General features: G+C 40.6%; 1 protein-coding gene across 2 annotated transcripts in view; it reads right to left on the bottom strand.

The window, feature by feature from the left end:
• osbpl1a (oxysterol binding protein like 1A) overlaps positions 1-21,984 on the bottom strand; it is a 54,459-nt gene that overhangs the window by 29,842 nt on the left and 2,633 nt on the right. For both annotated transcript variants that reach the window (XM_022227709.2, XM_022227710.2), the window contains exons 2-13: positions 20,949-21,126; positions 20,228-20,388; positions 17,979-18,090; positions 17,457-17,542; positions 16,580-16,792; positions 16,071-16,112; positions 14,368-14,441; positions 13,382-13,445; positions 9,724-9,822; positions 8,422-8,553; positions 8,081-8,195; positions 7,329-7,435 (exon numbers count right to left, since the gene is read on the bottom strand). In XM_022227709.2, the coding sequence (XP_022083401.2) occupies positions 7,329-7,435; positions 8,081-8,195; positions 8,422-8,553; positions 9,724-9,822; positions 13,382-13,445; positions 14,368-14,441; positions 16,071-16,112; positions 16,580-16,792; positions 17,457-17,542; positions 17,979-18,090; positions 20,228-20,388; positions 20,949-21,123 (1,380 nt within the window). In that variant the 5' untranslated portion in view covers positions 21,124-21,126. The remainder of the gene's footprint in view (positions 1-7,328; positions 7,436-8,080; positions 8,196-8,421; positions 8,554-9,723; positions 9,823-13,381; positions 13,446-14,367; positions 14,442-16,070; positions 16,113-16,579; positions 16,793-17,456; positions 17,543-17,978; positions 18,091-20,227; positions 20,389-20,948; positions 21,127-21,984) is intronic.

The raw sequence follows: 21,984 nt of genomic DNA, 5'->3' as shown, positions 1-21,984 counted from the left end.
CACCCTGAATCCTCTGAATACCTCCACTTTGCAGAAAAGGATTTTGGAGGATTTGGGTGGATTAGGGTTAATCAACTGGTCTGCATTACATGGGAAGACTTTTCAGGGAATACATGTAGATCAACCAGTTAGCTTTGCTGGTGATCTGGATGAGTCCTGTGACCTACCAATGACCTGCACTGGTTACAAAAATGATTGTCATAACTGTGGTGGCGCTTTGTGATTTGACACAACTGTCTTGCCAAATGGACATCATGCAAATGTTCAAACTCACTGGCGGGCACACGCAAGATTTCTAACCCCCAGTTCTTTGTGATCATTCTTGGGGATTCCAATCATTAATTTTTCAGGGATTAGTATATTTAGACCATTTTTTGAGCTCGGAACTGGGATGAAAGTACTCTTCTTTCAAAGAGATGATCAAAGATTTAACTAAGCAAAGTTTCTTTTTTCTATTGGAACAAGGTTAGGTCCTACACTTTAAAATTATCTGAATGGGATCCAGTTATTTTTGGGGGGTTTGGGGGTTTATGACCTAATTTCTTCCGCGGAAGTTAAACAGTGGGAAAGCCCATTGTAAAAAGAAAAGTCATTGTCACTCTTATGATTTCCTTTGGAGAAGCCAATTATGAGAAAAATATCATTTTTACATGTACAGTAACCCACGTGACCCCAAACCCTTAAGAGCCAGATCTCTTACATGTAGATCAGACAATGCATTTAATGGATTGGCTAAGTAAATAATGCACTGGTCCTTTCTGGAACCTTAAAATACATGGATACATGCATGTACAATTTGAGTACACATGAAATTCACTTGTGTGCACATGAGGTTTGGGAACACAACCCCAAACTTGCAGATCTAACGCCCACCCGTGACATGCAGGGCGACGTCAATCCGTGTACACGTACTTGCGGTCTTACAATGCATGAGAGAACGGTGAACAACATGCCTGGGCAAAGGAATAATAGACGGACTACAGTGCATGCAGTGGGTGCTTTTTTGTTGGAAGAGGCACAATAGGTATTCAATGTATTATCTAAGGGTTATGTAACTCAGGTCTGGGTACTTTACATTACAGCTTACATTACATGTACAAGTCTACATGTACATGTACTAATGCTATTTTGTTCCCAGTTTCATGGAAGGGTCAAACTTCAAGGGGCAGAGGATTTTGCAACGACACCCCTTTCCTGGCAGTGATCTTCGTCGTGCCATACATTTGCAACAAGCGAATGGCAAAGTGCTTAGTGCACAATAGGCATTGCATTATAAATGGCAAGTTAAAGGAACCATGTGATACACGTGGGTGTTTTAATGACTTGAAAATGTGAATCACAGCTCTGGTACAATATACATTTATTCTATAGCATAAAAAAAGGAATTTTAACATCTGAGATTTTAAGCTGATGTAAATTGTAAGTTAGTCTTGCATAAAAGCTTGATGGCATTCAAAAAATTTCAAGGCAGAAAAAGACAATGTGTCTCCACAGGTTTGTGTACAATACACCACACTTTTCTCGATGTTTTAGAAGTCCAGCTACATGTACCGGTATACTTATTTTTTTTAAGTTTAACAACTGGTCGGGAGAATAATAGTCAATATTTAATTGTTGATTGGTGATTTAAAAGATTGATTTTTGTACTGTTCTTTTGACCAAGAGTGCCTTTCACATATGACAACATTAAATAGAACCCTTGCGCATACACATGACATTGATAAAAGTACATTGTATTTTGTAAAAACTGAGAAAGAAAATAAAAATACCACCTTCTTTTCAGTTCCAATGAAGAGTCAGATCTTGTTTGTATAGTCACAGATACAATGTACATGTAGTAACATATGAAAACAAGTTGAGCTGAATATCCATAGCATGTTTCCTTTTTGCATTGATAGTACAAAGTACAGTAACCTCTCGATAAATCGAAGCTCAGGGGAATGGACGAAAAGTTCGAGTTATCCAACGTTCGAGTTATCGAAAGTTACATGCTTCAGTGCACATGCAACCTTACTGGCTTACGGCAGTTGGCCTGCAAGCTGAGTCGAAGACGAAGTGGATTTTAGGCTATCCCTACTGTGCAAGTGTTCCTCAAACGCCATCATTAAACATGTTTTTCTGTGGTACATTAATAAACAATAAACCAATGAAGTTATGTACTGGTACCTGTGTCTACATCTTGAGAATTCATTCATTTGCTTTGCTTGATCGGGCTGTTACCGCATAACGCAGTGCACGGGCCAGTCGGCCAGGGTTTCCGTGCTGGGTCAAATGATACATGTACAAAGCGCTTGAGGGCGCATCATTCGTGCCTGATTTAGGCTGCATACGAATCTCTTGTCTAGAGCTAGGTCTTCGTATTCACTCCATTGGAAATGCGTGGAGACACGCAGAAAATAGACCTAGCCGTAGCTCTGGAAGCCCGTTTTGAACACAGCCTTTACGGTTGCGGTTGATGCCCACCCAGTGCTTGTCGACATGACAATGGCAGCCGGTGTGAACATGCTCGGTTCATCAAAGAAAAGCCGTGCGCGTGACAGTAATGACTCATAATGAAGGCAAGCATTCTTTCACTTTTTATTCATCATTCTTCAGTGTTTTTTTTTAATTGGCCTGCAAAAACTTCGAGATAAGCGGCTTTAGTGGTATTGACGTTTCTAGTTACGGATAGTTTATTGTACATAAGGGCCTATTCTTTTGTTGGGAATACAGAAAGACATCGAGGTAAACAGAGTTTCGACTTAACGGGCTTTGACTTATCAAGATTTTACTGTACTACCGATATTAGTGTGTTAGACCAGAAGAAATGCTCCCAAGTAGATACCGGTAACTTGCATCTAGTTCAGTGGTTGAGAAACTCACTTTATACATGTAAGTTAAGGTTAGTACATCTCTGCTTCGATTCCTGCCGAGACTAGTTTTGTTCTAACTCTCATCATAATTTTGTTAAAAAGGTCAGCAAGAAGTTGGAGTTTTAAAACATTTAAAAGTTTGTTGATTGCAAAATTTACACATATTAAGGAGGAAATTGAGGAGAGGTGAATAGGTGGAAAGGGAAACATCACTTCTTGGTCAGAAAACACTAAAGCCAACAAAAAACTCTCTAAAAATAATCAAGCCCCAAACAGCAATTTTGACTGATGCCTGTAAACAGCGTGTCTGTGTTCTGCTGTACTAAGCACAGCGTTTGTCTGGCTACCAGTGCAAATCAAATGGAGTTGAATTCATTTTAAGTTTTACGTCACAGTGTTTACACCAGAGGACTTGATTTCAAAACTTCTCCCAACAACACTTGAGAATTTGGTACATTTTTTGACTGATGTATTTTAAAGCACCTAAGAAATAGCTTTTAAAAATATAAGTCACGAAAAAAAGAGCACAAAGTTGACAGAAAATGATGAGGAAAGTTTGGCTATCTTCATTCTCTTGCCGTTTATAATCACTCTCACTATGCCAGCATATCTGCCAGGTCTTACACCTTTCAACCACTGAAAATTATCTTTAAGTTTGGCTGCATCAAAAATTTGAGTACAATATGTTCTTAACTTTATCCATTCAATCAAACGGGCTCGCTCTCTCAGTTGCCATCTTTAAAATAAGGTCGTTGAACAATATGTCACTTGACCCCTCATCGTCTCGACGGCTGTTCCATGTCAAGACATATGTAATAAACGGACTGAGTGATAAGATACTACATGTACCCATGGGCTCTTCCAAAACTTTGGCAGCAGTTTAGATGTCTTGACAAGGAACAGCCAAGTCAAGAACAGTCAAGTGACGTAGTGTTCAACGACCTTATTTTGAAGATGGCGACTGAGAGAGCAAGCCCGTTAGATTGAATGGATAAAGGCAAAAAGACTGGAAAATACCTGAACAACGTGAGTGAAATCATTCAATAAATGGTTTTTAGAAAGCGGACAGGTCAAGGATCATGTTCATGTGCAAAAGAAATTGCGCCCACGATAAGTGGGTGCGCCGAAAATGTTCAGTACGCCGACACGACATTGCGTATACGGATGTGTGGCTAAGGATGGATTGGGAGTGAGAGTCTGTGCCACACTAGTGGGGCTAGTGCGTAAACAGTCTGAGCCTGTCAAAATTGATGGCTCTAGTGCCATTATAGTGGTATTGTACACTTGGGGACCCCTATTTTTTGTCATTTTAATTTTATAAAAACTTGTCAGTCTTCCTAAATGCAATGCTCTCTTTATTGCGCTGACCCTTTTTTTTTGTGTTAGGCCTATGTATTAAAACAGTTTCCCCTCATAATTTCCCTTAAATTTCACAAATCTGTCCACTTTTCAAAACGTTAGCCCCACAGTTATTGAGCGTGAAAGATGATGTCATTGAGTCTTGATTCTTCTCTCTGATTGGTCACTTGGTGGCTATGCCATATTTCACACTTGAAACTCAAAGGGGTAAAAATAGTCTTCCGCTCCATGAAGAAAATCTGAATTGACTAAACTCTAACCCTCTAGCCTCCATGTACATCAATGCGCCTAAAATTTCATTATTTATACACTGTGAATATATCCCACACTTTACTGAAATGGTTTCAGTTGCAAATCATGTTGCAGCAAAAAAGGAGGAAAACATGCAAATCCCTGTACAAAGTGAATGAAGAGTTGCCTCTTGGACTAGATGTGAGTGCAATAAATGGAAAAACCTCCGACGGCAAGTGAATCAGAAAGTTAAAAGTAGGTCTCCTCTCTTCCAAGATGGATTGGGTCCCCAACTATACAATCCCCATTGAAGTTCCAGTTCCACAAACTCAATATGCTCAAGTACAAATCACAAGAGTTTATAATCACTTCACGGCATAAAACCCAAAAATAAACTCTGGCGTGATCTGACCTGATCGCACGTACACTTCAAGTAAGGTTTAGCTGGTTGTTAAGCCTCGTAATCTAGTAGTGTAAACGAGCAGTGACGTACACGGCAGTTTGTACCTGCTGTCCGTACCGTACATACACACGTACGTTTCATTCCGCAAGATCGGCAGCATTTCGCAAATAAATCCAAACTCTCAGAATCTTACCTTGAGATAAATGAATCGGAAAAATATTCCACCAAGATGACAAAACTTTATGACAATCGCATTCCAAAACACAGTCGATCCACATTCAGCAAAACTGTGAAAAAACACAACCAATTTCCAGCTTGCACCTCACCAAGAAATTGATTGACTGGCACTCGTGCACACCCCTTAACTTGCTGATAAATTACAAAATCGTAAGAGTTAAACAACAGAGGGCGCCCATGTACTGTATCTTAAGTTGGCAAAGCATCCCTCCCGCCCGGGAAAACATCACACCAACTTGTGCACCCTGTCTGAGGTTACGTTCAGTTCAATTTATTTTCCACGTAATATTATATGTCAGATAGTGTCCCCACTCTCCAGTCTTTATTTTCTATGGTTGCAAAAGTTGAGTGTTGAGCTGTCCAAAAAAATCTTTAAACACGAATAAAATCCAAACTTTTTTTCACCAGGTGAAAGGGGCAAAACGAACTGTTTTTGACGTGAAACTCGTAGAAACCGAAATAAACTTGCTCAAACACAAAAAATCTTATCTTATCCAGTTCATAGTTGGACAAATTTAGTTAGGAAATTTAGTTTCAAAATAACTTCCTTCTTTTATTCATTCTTGCCATCTGGGCCAGCAAGAAGTGGATTCAATCAATTACAAGTAATTACTCAACTATTTCATCTCGTTCAACTCTTGCCACATCCTCCAAATTTTGACTGGCAATAAGAATGATACCCCACACTTTGCAGACAAAACACTACAATAGTTAAACATGCTGACCTCAAGTGAAACCTGAAGTCAGGAATACGCCCAACCCCTTCCAAGTGCAAATGACCCTCCAACTCATTCCATTTATTTAGAGGCTCTAAACAAATCCTCCGACTTCAAAGCCTTTTGTTTGGAGGGGACTGGCCAAAAATTACATACAAGAGCAAAAGATTCCATACCATAACTTTATTTGCTGTTGCTCTGAAAGTTATCAGTAACTAATTCTAAACGACAAAAAAGCTCACTGAGATGGGGCCACATGACAATCAAACTTCCACACTACCAGGCCTGTCCATTCTTATTTTCTCTTCATGCATTTATTTCTCCAACAGTGATCCATACATAAAAAAGCAGCATTTGTCGCGAATGATCAAAGCAGTTTACAATATCATCACAAGGCACATGACCTGAAAAAGAATCAGTGTTTTTAAACATTTCTCCTGCTTGTGGCTAATTTCCCTGTTTACAAATCCAGTGAGAGAGTGGTTGACTTTCACTCAGATGTGAAGTTTATTTATATTTCTATTCCAATCTTCCATAGCGCCTCCTTGTAACAAAATCATTAATCCAAAAACTTAAAGAAAGGAATTTACTAGTACCATCTTTCATCTTCTCCCTGTTCACAACACTCATGAAGTGACTCCACTAGTACCGTTTTTTGACGAACAAACAATGTTATTGTCGTCCGTGTTCCTGACCTATTGTGGGTGCTGTTTGTTGAAGGGTGCACGGGCATGCCCTCTTGTAAACAATGTTTCATTTCTTGTAAACAACGGCTGTTTTCCAATACTTGACTTGGGCTCCGTCTGAGGCTTCAACTGTTTTTTTACTTCCTGACTTTGAGGTTGTAAGCGCAAGAGTAAGTCTGATACAGTGGAACGTCGCTATACCGAACACCGCTATACCGAACATTCGGCTGTACAAAACATCGTCCTTGGCTCCTAATATTTTGTGCACAAAATATACCAACATTATGCAGTTGCAAATCAACCAAGATTCGCCACAGCATGCATCAGAGATTGATCCTGAGCGGTAGCTTCACGACTTTTAGGACAAACTAAATATCAATTTTGTAACTCAAGATACAATAAAAAAACAAAAACAATTTCTAGAAACCTCAAATGCAACCGCAAAACAACGAAAACAGCGAATCATAGTATTACAAGAGGGTGCACTTCAGTTAGACAAGAGAGGGTGCTATTCAACATGGCAACGAAACGTTCGGCAGTTAATTTCACTATACCGAACGACCCCTGTACCGAACATTTAGCATGGATCCCGTCGTGTTCGTTATAGCGGCGTTCCACTGTAGTGCCACAAAACATCAAGTAAGATGCAAAAGAGCCAAACATTACAGTACTTTAATTTAAGTTAAACCTCCAGGCCCACAATCGAGGATCGGTTTCCCACACGAAGTCTGAGACGGAGATGAAGTTGAGTATTGGAAAACAGCCAATGTTGCATTTTTGCTTCATATACTGTATGGACAAGCGCATTAAATTTAATTAAGTTAATCTGCATACATGTACGTACCTCCTCCTGCTGCACCATAGAAGCTAGGCACTGTGCCAACGTGCTACACAGACTCTTGGATGCATCTGTCAGGCTGGCTAGTTGCCGCTGAACTTCGGGTAGGCTCTCTACAGATAAAACAACAAAATGAGCACAAAGACGAAGAGATATCGGTGCCATGGTCAAACATATCCCTGGGACAGCTCGGTAGTTTCTGGTCGTAGAAAAGATCTGTTTATTATGAAAGTAGGGGCATTTTATCACAACCAGACAGGAAACATGCTTAGGTCACTGGTTGACTAGTTTAACGATTTCAGTTACGGCTGTGGGGCATCATTTTTCTGACCAAATGAGAACTGAAATTTGGAGTAGGTTTATCACAGGTTCAAAAAGCCCTATATTTTGTTGTCCCCAAATAATGAATCAGACATTTCCATGTATGCAGCCAACAGAGATGCGTACATTCTTCAGAAAGAGCAATTGCATTGAAAATTTGAATACATATTTGTCAACAATATCATCCACTGCCTCATACTTTGTCTCTATTGAATCAAGTAACTGTTTCTGATTTGGCATTTATGCAGGCCATCTTAACTCCCAGTTCTTCTTCCAACAGTTTGAGGATTGAAGATTGCCAGGGTTTAACATGTTCCGGGGTTTAACATGGTTATTACTTTGACGTCAGCAAGACATTTCTGGTTTCGGGGTCACTTCAACATACCCTGTGAGGAGGGAAGCTGTGTTCAGTTAGCATGAGCACTGGTTTCACTTACCGAGATACTCCAAAGCTGAAGCCTGGTCGTCAGTTTTCCTGCTCAGACAAGTTTCCACAAGTTTCTGAAAGCTCTCGGCTGACTGCTCCAACGACCTCTGCCGTGCCTGTGCAGTCTGTCGGAGATGAAACAACACTTCACAATTACCAGAAGAGGATCATATTTCCCTTGGCCTTCAGCCTTGAAAGATAAGACCCTCTTCTAGTCACTCACTGGCCCTCTCAGAGCATAGAAGTGCACTAGTGACTTCACTGTCAGTCCGTATCTGAATATACTGCTTGTACATGAATATTCTATTTGTTTGTCTTAATTAAAATATTAAACTGATATTACAAAAGTACTTTTAGGGAATCAGCAACTGAGACTAGGGGAAGGAAGTCCTCGCTGATTTCATCATAGTCGTCATCTACCGTCCTGGCCGTAGTGTAGTAGTCACTGTAAGCCCGATGGTCCTCCAGGGCAGTCAGCCAGTCCTGACAAAAACAAAGAAATAGGGAGTCTGGAGGACGACTTAAAACCCCAGCAAAAATGTTTCAACGTTTGCTTTCTTGGACCAGGGATTTGTGATGGTAAATTTTTCAAACCATTTTCTTTATGAAAAGAAGAAGAAAAGTCTTCATAAAATCCTTCCAAACTTTTCTTTAAAATTTTTTACAACAGATTGTATACAAAAGTCTTATCTGTGATTAAACTAAGATGCACTTGTACCCAGTTGATCTATGTTACAATCACAGCAGTCTAATTCAATTCTGAAAAGTACCTTCCGGACTGAATAACTTTCATGAAATATGTCATAGCCTCTTGCACAACTTTACGCTATAGAACATGGCATAAGTGAAGTTATAACACACCTCTTCCTGGTTCTTTATCCTGGTTGGCTGAAATACAGTCACATGTGGTTCACTAATATGGGCTAGTGCATGAATTTGGCATCAGCATAACTCGACACGCGCCTAGACATTGCACGCGCATCACTTCCAGAGACTAGTGCCCAGTCAGGCACTAGTATTGAAAATGGTTGACTGGTTATTGCTCCCTCTGGAGGTTGCTATGGCTATTGTTGAATTGACAGTTGTACACAGCAACTAAAAATTAGAGTGTGTCTATGAAAACTAAATTTTTGAATTGGTATTGGGTGAAATGTTGAATTTAAACAGTTAAAAACCCTGGAAGAATTCTTTTCCTTGTTGAGTATAGCAACTCAAAATTAGACTGCGTCAAGGGACACTAAAATGAACCTTTAATTCTTTGGCAATTGTTGAAGTCCTATTGAAAGTTGAAGTAAAACAGTTAAAACTCTGAAGAAATATTTTTCTAGTTTGAGGTCTGTTATAAAACATATGGACTGGCCAAATTCGGTCACTAGTACACGCCCACGCCCACTGGGGTCTGTGACCAGGACGGCCTTTGGCCTCGGGAAATAGGACCCTCTTCTGGTCACTCACAGTCCCTTGCAGACATAGACGTGCATGAGTGACCTCAATGTCAGTCCATATGTGTATACTATGACATTATGAACAGTTCTGGGAAATTGGTTGCTGGATTTAGTCTGATTTAGGTCTCAGACATGGACTGTGATTCAAGTACAACTCGAGCTCTACCAACTAGATAAGCTCACACACGAGTTTTTGAGACATGCTCACCTCCCTGGAGAATTTGGAGGTGTCAGAATCCAGGATCCAGGTATGCAAGGAGTTGTTAGAGTACTGAACTGTGAAGATGTTGGAGTTGGTGGGACTAGGCTGCAAGGGGATTTTGTCAAACATAAAGAAACTGTTACATTACATTTTAAATATTACCCACTCTTTGGCAGGTAAACTTGATTTTCGAAAAAAAAAAGGCAAGAGAATTTTAAAAAACTATGTCAAATACTGACCGACTCCTTTGAGTCATCTGTGCACAGTATATAGCAACCATTAATTGCTATGACTTCATCTTTAGTAGACCATATTCTGATGCAATAAGCCTTTTGCCAGTTAAATTTCAATAAAATCTGGTACACTGAGTTATCTGATTGCACATAAACATAAAATTTAAATTCTTCAGACTAAAGACACTGTTGCTGTATCTTGTGATTCGGGGGCAAGTTTTTGCATAGCGCCTACCATCTCTGGAATGGACTGGTTCCTTTATGCCCTTCTATCCATTGAAAAGAGTGTACTGGTGCAAGGCGTCTCTTACTCAACTAAGCAAAAGCTTGCCCCAAATCACGAGGTATAGCAACAGTGTCTTTAGGATAGAGAATTCAAATTCTTATGCTCTCGTGAATTAAAAAACTCAGTGAACCAGATTTTATTCAAATAAAAGAAAAACAAAAATGAAAGATTTATTGAAGAGAGGTGTTGGTTTCACCAGCTGGTATAGTGTGGTGTATCAAGGTTATTGGGTCCAGGAGGAGAAACTTGACTTTTCTCTAAATATGCCTATCCATATCATTTCACCAGTAAAAGAATCCTCATCTCCCACCCCCTCCAAAAAAAAGTTGGTAGTACTTTGAATTCCTTAAAAAATGACGCCCCCTTCCTCGCCCCTACGGATTACACCTCCCCCACTGATAACAACTGTCTGCATACAGCCAGCCAAGTAATGTACAACACATGGTCTACCTCAAAAGGCCTACCAGCCATTACCTGTGTGTGTAGAAAAACAATGGAAACCGCAGATATGTGACGTAGGATAAACTCGATAATTGCACCCATTAGCCCTGGAGTACAAAATACTACCAAGCTCTCTGCCAATGTACCAATGATGTCGGGGGTTTGTTTGCAAGTACAACTTTTAATGGAAGCGAGAGGGAGACAAGTTGAAGCAAATGATGATGTCACAAAGAGTGACATCATCAGCACACATACTCCTGATGGTCAATCTTGGTGCATGGTATTGGGGCTTTAAAGTGTACATGTTTTACTTTACTGCAGAGGAGAAGCATGCCTGTGATTAATCTACTGGAGTGTTATATTGTAAGAAATATAAAAAAACAGGATGCCATCTCCTGTGCAGCATAACACAACACCAGTAGGTGCACTAACCTTACATACCTAGTGTGGACTATTGAATAAAGATGTCCACATGATGCAGGAAGGGAAGACATTTTGTGGATTTACCCATGCCCACAGGATGCTTCCCCTTCTCTAAAAAAAGAAGTTTACAGGCATTGTGGAGTTAGGGTTATCTTTGGCAAAAGGAAAAGAAACAGTCGAGGAAACCTTTGACAATGTCCCAGCTCAAGAAAAATGAGTCTTTTCACTGAATTTCTTAACTGCGTGAAAACAGAAAAATGTCCACACTAGGTATGTAACGTAAGTAGTTTGTTCCTGTATGTATAAGCACTGAAACTTTGAGACTTTATCCAAAGTGCTTTTCAAAAAAATACCTGTGACGCAGTGTGTATTACGTGTTAATAAATGGCAGTCTTAAACGTGCTCCAACAATGTTACCATCAAACTGGTCTGTTCAAGGCCACCCCTCATACCAACTAGCAGAAAATAACCCCAGTACACTGTTTTTGCTGGAATCAATCCTGTCTTTGATTTCCTGTAAATGTTGAGTGCCTCGCACAACGGGTGTATGCCAAGGATTGTTTCGGGGGGGGGCACAAAGCATTTTTTCAATGGGAACAAATTTCCAGGGAGGGGTTAAACGACTTGAGGCAGAAGGGGGTCAATTCTGAAGTAATTTCAAGTCAATGGGGGATCTCCTTTCATCTCCTTTTGTTTCATTTCACTTTGTCTTCCCCTTTTTTCCCAAGGGAAGGCACAAGCATCCCTTCTTCTCCCCGATGTGACAGTCATGCTTGGCACTGGTATTACAAAATAGTTGATCTAAAGGTAAAGGGGCCTGCAATTAAGCCAATTGATCTCTCCAACAGAGCATGAGCAAAACGAAGCACATTGCAAGTCATCTGAGACTGTCGCCATGGCTGAGTTTGGGCGGCTTGTTCTTGTATGTTCATGAATAGATCGGTTTGTGAGTCAGCTGCTCAAACGCTGGGAACATACAACTGGTTGTTGCTGGTAGTTAGTAGCTAGCAACATGCAAGACGGCGGCGTCCATGTATGTTATTTGAGAGTTAATGTTTAGATAACTGGGATGAATTTTTTATTTAAATAGGAACATTCATTTCTGTGTTATGAAAATAATTAATGTCAATTTTGCAAAACTTCCAATTGTCTCTGGCTTTGTGAGCCATCTCTCTACTTTTTGCAGCTGTTCAAAAATCAAAATGTCACGAGATTTTCTGTGTGTTCCTGTAAAACCCTGACGAGGAGGTGGTGTGTGATCCTGTTCCAAGAACAGTGTTCTTGAGTTGTGTTCCCGCTGTTCGAGCGCGAGAACAAGAAACCTGCGTCAAGAACAGACCACCATAACTCGACCCATGTATGTACAAAATCTGCCATGATTAGCATGGCTTTTATACCAGGTGGTTTTTATCCTGAATAACCTTTCCCCCTTAAAATTAGCACCCTTCTCTTGACCTCATTGTCAGTCTGCATAGCGTGCTTTACAGTTCAGGAATGGAACTGATAGATCAATAACCTCTGATACGAGATACGCAACATACATGTATCTACGTGTACAGGTCCATGCACGTAAAATACATAAAAAACAAACTTAACCAGTCACTCTCAGCAACTTATGTTTATTTTGAGTGTGTAACCTTGGTATCTAGGTTGAACAGCATTGACTGCATTCCCATGATTGGAAATGTTTAGTGTTTCCTCCTTTATTTCTGATGACTTAGACTGGCTTTTTTTTATCCAAGCTGCATTACTGACAACATGCCATACAAGGCCTGCCTTTGTAAAAGAAATTCATTCGAATGGCTCATAGCATGACTCGGATGTTATGGACCACTAGACTGCAAACAACACGTTATATAATCATTCAATGAAATACTGTAATGCAGGCCTCATGACAGAAATACCAACAAAATAACAGGTGGTCTTAACACCTGTAATTGGGGAGTCGGGTTGGCGCAGTGGTTCTTTCCTCGCCTTCCACCTCTGCGGTCAGGAATCGATTCCCGGCTCGGTCAACATGTGGATTGGGTTTTCAGTCCCAAACTGATTCCATGGGTTTTACCCAGAATATTCCTCTGGGGTTTCTCTCCCACCTCTAAAACTGTAACTGCTTCTCACTGTCTCTTCTCTACAGGTTTCATCAGGCTTGCAAGCTACAGTGCCTAGGGCACTTTTGAGGAATCCTTGGTGTCATTAACAGAAATAAATAATAATAACACTTTGCAAATGACTGTAGTTGGGACTGATGGGGCAAATGGAAACAACTTGACAGAATGTTCACCTTAAATTCGGCATGATCAAGGTACCTGAATCCTACACGCTTAATGCCCGCCACAGCATCATCTCTGAAGGAAACAACACACAAACAAACAAAACTGCAATGACAGACCAATGATTAGTTTGAAAAAATCTCGAAGAATCATGCTCAAATGTTGTGTCGGTGAGATTTGTGTCCGTGAGATTTCAACCTTTAATTAGTATGAATTGTGCAAAACATGAAAAGCACGAGAGTACAGTGCGATGTCTAATTTTGGCCTGTGCAATTGTGCAGCCACACCAACATACCTGTGCCTGTACAAGAGTGCTAAAAAATAATTTTTTTCTCTCTAATCAGCCAGACTACCCCAGTGTTTTATTACAAGATGTATTTTGCATCGGTAATGTGCCAATTTTAATAACAAATTTTGCCTTTACACCAATGTATATAAAATACTCGGTGTTTGTCTGAGAGCTGGCGGAAAAAAAATTCACAATCACGGACTGGCCAGCCGACCCTGGCAAGTTTGGTGGCCGAGTGGTTAAGATGTCTGCATGAGTAAGCAGGTGGTCATGGGTTCGGGTCCCACCCAAGTAAACTTGTGAATGTTTTTGCATGCTCTTGGACAAACACTGAGCATCCAGTGTTACATACCAGTATACATGTCGGTGTAAGGGCAAAAACCTGTTCTTAAATTAGTTCCGCCTTGGTTCACAACCTGCGGACAGACTGTTTTCTTCTCTCTTTTTTGTTCTTTTTCACATGTTCATTCAACAGTTCTGTATGCCAATAGCAAGAATGCAACTCCATGGCAGGGTGTGTGTCCGAGCAACTCCGGATACATTTGAGCGTGAGGCATGCACAACATCAGTTTGGAGTGCTTCAAATCTTAGAGTCAGGCCCATCAAAAACTCACAAATCAAATCTCACAAAGTGCATAAACATGGAATACCAAAATGGCACCTACATGTACAAACAGAAAGGGTTTATTAAAACAAGCTAAAGGCTACCTTTTTCTGTAGTACGTTAGTATACCTCTATCTAGAACCACCCAGTACTTTCTCAGGCCACGTGTAAATTTGCTCTGAAATACATACAAAGAAAAATGTCATCAAAGGTACAAAAAACCTTTCCCATCAAGTGAATCTTTGTCCTTCCATGTTTAATGCAGCAAAACAAAACAGTGATTAGGTTGTACACTGTTGGATTTAGTAGTCAGGACAATTGGCAGATTACAAAAATGTACATGTATGACAGCTCATGTAATACTGAGACAAGGGATGCATAGGTACAATGCAACAAAATCCAGTGTTGCTTTGGTTGCACTTTGTTGCATTCGGGAGCGTTTCCCAGCTTTGTTGGACTTTGATCTGTTGCATTTGCGCAGATGTTAACCCCTTCTCGGCGGGAATTTCTTTCCGAAAGCCGACTCGAAGAATTCCAGCCTCGCTTGGCCACGAAGGCCACCTACCAAACTGCAAATTCTCGGTTTGTGGCCCACCGTGCTCTGCATGCTTTAAATTACACGGTGAAAAGGCTGATTGTTCCGTGGCATGCGGCTCTACTCAAGCTTCCACATTCCTGTTGCCTCTTTTCAAAGTGGGGACTATTGTGAAGCTGGTGATTATGATGCAAATTCGGCCTTTTCATTTCTGGGCTACACACAAAGACCAATTACCTTATACACAAGAGCCAGGGTCTGCCTTCTTTCACCATGTTTGCTCGAGCGTGGGCCAAGAATAATAGCTGAAAAAAGCGGGCTGAGGATCTCAATTTTTACGGCGTGTCTTAACGCGTCCCGGCGTGAAGATGTTAAGAAAATAATGAGCAACATTTACTCACTTAAGTGTTCACTTTTCGAATTCATTCTAAGGTACATTTTCATAAGTTTTTCTATTTTGGGGTATCGCACTCTTAGACGTCATGATGAATTTAGATACTTTGCAGGTATGGACAATGACAACTCCTATCGGGCAAGAAGGCGTGTAATTAAAAATCAAACTTCACCAATTAAATTGTGAGTCATTTCTTCCAGTTGGGTGAAATGTTCAGGAACAATTAGTCAGTGGTGAAGACGATTCCATCACAAGTCCTCTTACAGGTCCAGGCACAAGTCCTGTCACATGGCCAGTCGTCACAAAGTTAGTGTCAAAATTAGCACAAAATATTAGTGGTCAAATTCCTGGAGGCCCGGCACATAGAAAAAGTGCACTGCAACAGTATCGGAAAAGTAATCGACAAGGATTCTGCTCCCTCCCTTGGGCTCTTTGGCGTGAAAACTGGATAACTTGTGATGTCAACAACACTACAGGCTAATTCCCCAAGAACATCAAGAACATGCCATTACTGCAGCAGCACTGCACTCGCACATGTTCCGAAACTTCAGGCATATTGGCATGTCGCAACAAAGTTTTGGTCAAAGGGTCATTTAAAGGCTGGCTCATACTTCAGGCATATGTGAAAAGCGAAGAAAATTTGATTTTCAAGTGTGCGTTTACAATTTGGCAGCACGAAGGTTTGATCTGACAATTTTTGGGTTCATTTTCACGTTAATTCACAGTGAAATCCAGCCTTGATAAGTACGAACGACCTGTATGCAAGCATGGACCAATCACAGTAATGGCTTCCAATTTTGGTCACTGGTTTTATAGGCTAATGCTAATATTTTTAAGCAATGATTTTGAAAACAGTTAAAATGTTACAATGCACTCACCCTTAGCAGCGAACCTTCGATTTTATCCACACTATGCACAACCTATTAAAACAAACCAACAATTTGATCTTGTATCGGTCAGGCTTCTACAATGCAAATGTACTTGTATGGTTTTAAGGCTTACAGCTTGTTTAGAAGAGGTTCAGTCAAACACTGAGTCATCCGCTTTAACTAGAGTATGGCGAGGATGAGACAAGCTTGTGGGAAGTCTTTCAACTGGGCTAAAATGCACGCGCACTGTGCACATGCAAAGACTATATTTTGATAGAAATCGGTTGTACATACTTGGTGCACTCTGTGTGAAGTGTGCAAAACCCTGTGTGCACAATGTGCTTTCCCACCAAAATGGTGTCGTTGCTATGTAAAAATGTAACAAACTGTTCCTCTACAGAGCACAACATATGCGTGGATTTCTTTCACGAGGGAATCATAACAAAGAACAGCTCTAGAGAATGCTTGTAAATCTTAATGAGAAAACAGAAATATTGGTCTAAAATTTCGCCTGTTACCTTGACAGGTTTGATGTTCAGCAACTGTTTCATGTGCTGCGACTGGGCGAGGTCGATAGGGGTGTGTCCCTTTTTGTTTGGGAGGCGGGCATTGGCTCCGTGCTGCAGTAACAGCATGGCCACGTCCCGCTGGTCGCGGTAGCTTGCACAGTGAAGGGGAGTGTTTCCTGTCACGTCAATGCAGTTGATGTTGGGTGGGCGGGGACCAAACAACTGTGAAAATGTAAGATAGGACCAGTTTCCAAAGGGTAGCAATAATGAATCTTTTGCAGACAATTTTTCTCTTAAACTTCATACTCTGCTTCATTCTCTAAGAACTATACCATTCCATATAATTATTGAAAACGGCAGATTTGCATCCATTCAGAATTGTCTGTGCTTTCCTGGACAACTAATCCTAATGCCCAAAGGTGTATGTAAAATCTGGTTGAAATCAGAGGATTTGGGACTGTTAGGACTAAAGATGCTGATGCTGTGATTGGCTTTTCACGTCAAATTGTCAACCCAAACATTACTCACTGAAAACATTTCTGAGAAACGGTTTTTCACTGGCATGTTAGGTACTTCTATAATAAATCACTGAAGAAAAAGAAAACTCAGCTAAAAACATATTCAGCATGTAAACACCTCGGTAATACTGAGGTTTTCTTCCAGTTTTGCTCATGAATATGGAAATGTTCAAACCCATCCACCAAGTTCCTCCACTTCTCAAATCCTGTTAACAACTTTATGTCAACTGCCAATGACCCACTCTGCCATCTGAAATCCCCTTAAACCTAGTAGAGTGAGGTTAAGCACTGGACTATTAACCACAGCCCCAGATATAATTATTAATGCAATCAGTGGATCCACCAATAATCAGCTCTTATCTACTGACCAATGACTGGACATGGTCCAACAGGCCTTCTGCTGATGCAGCCAGGAGCTGTTGCTCTAGCTTTAACCTCTGAGCCTGCTCAGTTGCTGTGAAGAAAACAGGAGGGGAACAAATCAATGTGGTACAGAACTTCACAAGTGAGTCCAGAGGAAAAGTCACATTTGAGCACAGAAGCGAACAGAACAAAATAGGTTATCTGCAGAATCTTTCAGCAAAGTCACTTGTAAACTAATTTTCAGATGACAGGAAGCACAAATCTTTAAGCTTCATGGAGTTGAGCCCTAAACCAAAGTCATAGCTGTCCTAATGGGACTGAGTTTGGAAGCAGTGAGCTATGCTATTGTGATAAAGTGTCCTGCTTGTGGACAGAATCTTGGTTTGTTTGGTTGTTTAACTAATAATGTATACATCTCTTCACTAGTGAATTTCATCCATGCAGAAAACATCTGTAGTGTTTCTCTCTGCCCAAAATTTCCCAATAGGGGAATTTTTGGAAGCGGGATTATGTTACATTGAACTGACCAATCAGCATCTTCTGAACTTCGTCACCATGGGTGATATCCCGAGCCATATGCCCCTCTCCATTGACAATGGTGACATCTGCTCCATACTGAATGAGCAGGGCGACAAGTTCCTGTAAAGTATTGGAGCAATACGACCTTGTTCAGTTTTAATCTTTTACCTTAATCAAAAGTTGGAAGCGAGCAACTGAGTGGGTATTTGTTGGGATGGGGGAAATGGTAGGCTGGATGGGTGAAATTGAGTTGGGTGGATGGGTGACATTTGGGTTGGGCTGATGGGTGATATTTGGGTTGAGTTGGATGGATGAAAGTGGGTCAGGTGGATGGGTGAAAGTGGGTTGGATAGGCAGGTTGGATGGATTTAGATAGGATTATGTGCTATGATTGAATTGAGTTTGAATTTGAGTTGGGGGGGCCTGTCACAGACCTTTTTATTCACATTCTTTTTTCCCTCTTACCTTGTGGACAATGGTTGAATCTAAAGTTAATTTTCCTTTACCCCAGAGAAAATGGTTAATTCCAAAGTTTTTTCAACAGTAGTATTTCACTGGGTTTTACATCTGATTTCCTATTGACCAGGAGTTGTTCCTTAATCACTCTCACCTATTTTTCACATATCTGACATACTCCCTTTACAAGTGATTGGCAGGCAGGTGCGCAACAAAATTAAGTGTTTAGCAGGTATGCAATTGAAGAAGAATAAAGCTAGCAGCGTGAGTTAGGCTGCGCCTCCAGTCGTTTCTTTATTTTATTGTTGCCAGTGAGTTAACAGTAAATGGTGTTACATTAAAGGTAGTGTGCAGCTTGTATGAGGTGACCCTCATAGTCGTTGAGGCAAGTAGTTTGGGAGGATTTGAGTAGTATGCTTGAGCTACAGAGAGAGAGAGGACCATGCTCAGGGAGTAACCATTCTGCTAAATTTTCATGGTCCATGCTTCAGCCAACGCAGTTCAGGTGTTGAAAGGTACTTGGTTTTAAACTAACATGACGAAAGTCATCAAGGCGGACACCACCACACACCAGCTTTGGCGTAGCCAAGTTCTTTGGCATATTGCAAAAGTGGCACCGGAACCCAACCTGCAAGAAGTTTTGCCTGAGGAAAACTCGTAAGTGTAATTTTGTTATTATCTTATTTCATTCATCATGTAAAGTTGACTGTTGGGACATTAAAGCTATACAAATGTGTTTCTGAGCTCAAAGTGAATGGATCAGCACGCTTATATGATAAATATATAGTATTTAAAATCACGTAGATGTGACATCGCTAAACCTGGGGATTTATGTTCTGCCCCTCCTAGATGGCCAGATATCCCTGGTGACTGTAGAAGTGACATGACTGAATCTCGGAATGATGGTGCTGCGGCACAGACCGAACTATAACCTGGCAGTTGATTGGGTGATCCATCACAAAATGGGCCGTTCGTCATGTTCGTGACCAGGCGGTCACACATCAGTAGCCATTAACAGTGGTTGCAGTATCAAATTTATATATTTTTGAGGAAGGGTTCTCTTGGATCCTTTTATTCAACATTCATTTAACTCGGATTTAAAGTGATTTGTAAATTTTCTGTTTTATTTTATCTCTTGATGACATCCAACAAAGAAAAAAAGAAAACCAAGGGAATTTAGGTATTAATTAATCAAGGAATCCTCTTGTATTTATTATTGGATTCGTCTCTCTCTGCAGAGAAATATCAAATGTAAAATTATCGATATTTTTGAAAAAAAAAGTGTAAATATTATAGATACCAAAAGAAACTCGAGTTCTTCTGAGTTTTCTCTGGGTTTATTTGGCTCGGGATTGACAGGGGGGGTGCTATCATAATACCAGTGGATAGCGCTGGTCGTGAAGACCCCATGCGGACTTTCAAAGGCATGTGCCCACTTTCTGAAAAAAAGTTCCGGAAGAATTTGGGTTAATGTAACTTGTCACAAAATATTGAGGAACTTTACAGGAACCAAGAGCAAAATTAAGGTTGAACAAGTGTTCACATTAGTTCCCCTTTTTCTTTATGAAGAAAAACAAGGAACAGTCCACACAGGGTACGAGGCATGTAAAACCAGTGAGAGTTTGGTGGGTGTAAGATAGTCAATGGACTTGGTGGTCGGAAATGGGATGAAGTCTGCATGGGGATAGGGGCAGTGCAGACAAAGGATGGACGGAGGAGTAGATAAGTAGGAATAACATGGCGATTGGGGTTGGACAGTGAAGAGGTTCACTTGGGTTGGGGAAGGGGGCATCAAACCTACATGTCTCCCAGTAAATGCTGCTCGGTGGAGTGGAGTGTCTCCGCTGTTGTTGACGATGTTAACATCAGCATTGTAGCTTAGCAGTAGGGTGGCTACCTCCACGTGTCCAAAGTAGGCTGCCAGGTGGAGCGGGCCCCAGCCTAGGTTGGCCTTACTCGTACCTAGTCATTCGGCAATCGTGTACAGGTTTTCATAAGGAGAATAAAATAAATGCCATGATGGAATGAGGCCGAGTCAGTGTGAATAAGTGAATAATAAAACATTCAACTCTCCATTCAATGGAATATTCGAGCATTCGATTGGGCAAAATTCCCACAAAAACAGAAACAAAACATTCAATGTTAAAAAAAACCTGAAGGTCAGTAATTTTTGGTCTTAGTGCTGAAATGTATTCAGCTGCCTTCACATTTCTTTTTGACACTTTGAATTATGTTATATTACATTGAGTGCAATAAAAACATGAACTCAAAGTGGAGCCATGGGATACCAGTTTCCAAAACATTTTCTGGGAGCAGAAGGAACAGGCAGATATTTTAATCTCAGATCAAACCATGCATGGAATTACAAGAGCTTCCAGTGTTGCCTATACACATGTATTCACTGTACACTTGTTACACTGTCCGCTCTTCGTACACCAGGGTGACTGTCAACAGCTTTAAAATGATAAATCACTATACTTTACGTTAGAAAAACTGCAATAGAGTAAGTGTGCAACTCTGACCTTTGCAATTGATATTGAGTTGAATGGCATCCTCACTGTTCCACTCAAGAAGTTGTTCAACGGTCTGGCAGTCGCCGTGCCTGGATGCATAGAGAAGTCTCTCTTCGTGTGTTGAGAAAGCCAAAGGACTGTTGGGTTCACTGTTGGAGTCTGATGTACTGTCATTTCTTGCCATTGTCTTAAGAATGAAACAGATCCGCAAACTCAGCTACATGAATTGTTTAACCAAATTAAGTGAGGCCCAGAAAAACAACAAAATATATCCTAAAGAAGCCTTTAATTTTTTGTCAAGATGGCCTGCTGTCTGTATTTAAGATTTCCATCACTTACTAATTTACTTTGACTGGTTCACAGTCCCGTAATGGTCAAAGGTGGAGAGAACCCAACAGTGCAATGCATCCCCTCCCCTCTGCACCATAAAAAAAGATAATTTTGGGGCCTATTTCATTTCCCATTCATCCAATAAACATGTAAAAAGCCCCAAACATGTAACCTCACCCTCAGAATCACAATGAAAATTTAGAAGGTACTTAAAAACATCTAACTTTTTTTATCCGACCTAAACAGTTTGCTCTTTACCTCCACCCTGAAAATTTGAGTCTTTATCTGGCTTTTGATGACTTTGATGTTGTATTGTATAGGAACTGAGCATGTGAACTAAATCTTCACTGGCGCGGACTCCATGCTTACATACCATTGCAAATTCAAATTCATGAGATAGAATTCAGATTTTTTGTCATTTTGGACCTTTTCCCCTTAACAAATCTTCCAGAATCACAAACTGCATAAAAAAATTGAAATATTTTGGAATTGAATTTAGAAAGTTTATTGATTTAAAACGCATTTAAAGGGATATATTGGGACTTTTGGGGGCCAGGAGAAATCCAATTACAATGCCATAGCATGGCCTGGACTGGATTGAATTCAGCAATCATGTGTTAGTATGGCCAACTTACTACCCACTCAATACCAGTACGGGAATTCAGCAATTAGTGGTATCAGTTTCATGCTGGCTGTTTAACAAAAGATTATGTGC

The sequence above is a fragment of the Acanthaster planci genome, linkage group LG02 (genome assembly GCF_054643075.1).
Source record: "Acanthaster planci isolate LZ-2023a linkage group LG02, COTS_SCS, whole genome shotgun sequence".
In the NCBI taxonomy this organism is placed as follows: domain Eukaryota; kingdom Metazoa; phylum Echinodermata; class Asteroidea; order Valvatida; family Acanthasteridae; genus Acanthaster; species Acanthaster planci.
This window is presented reverse-complemented; position numbering and strand designations above follow the sequence as displayed.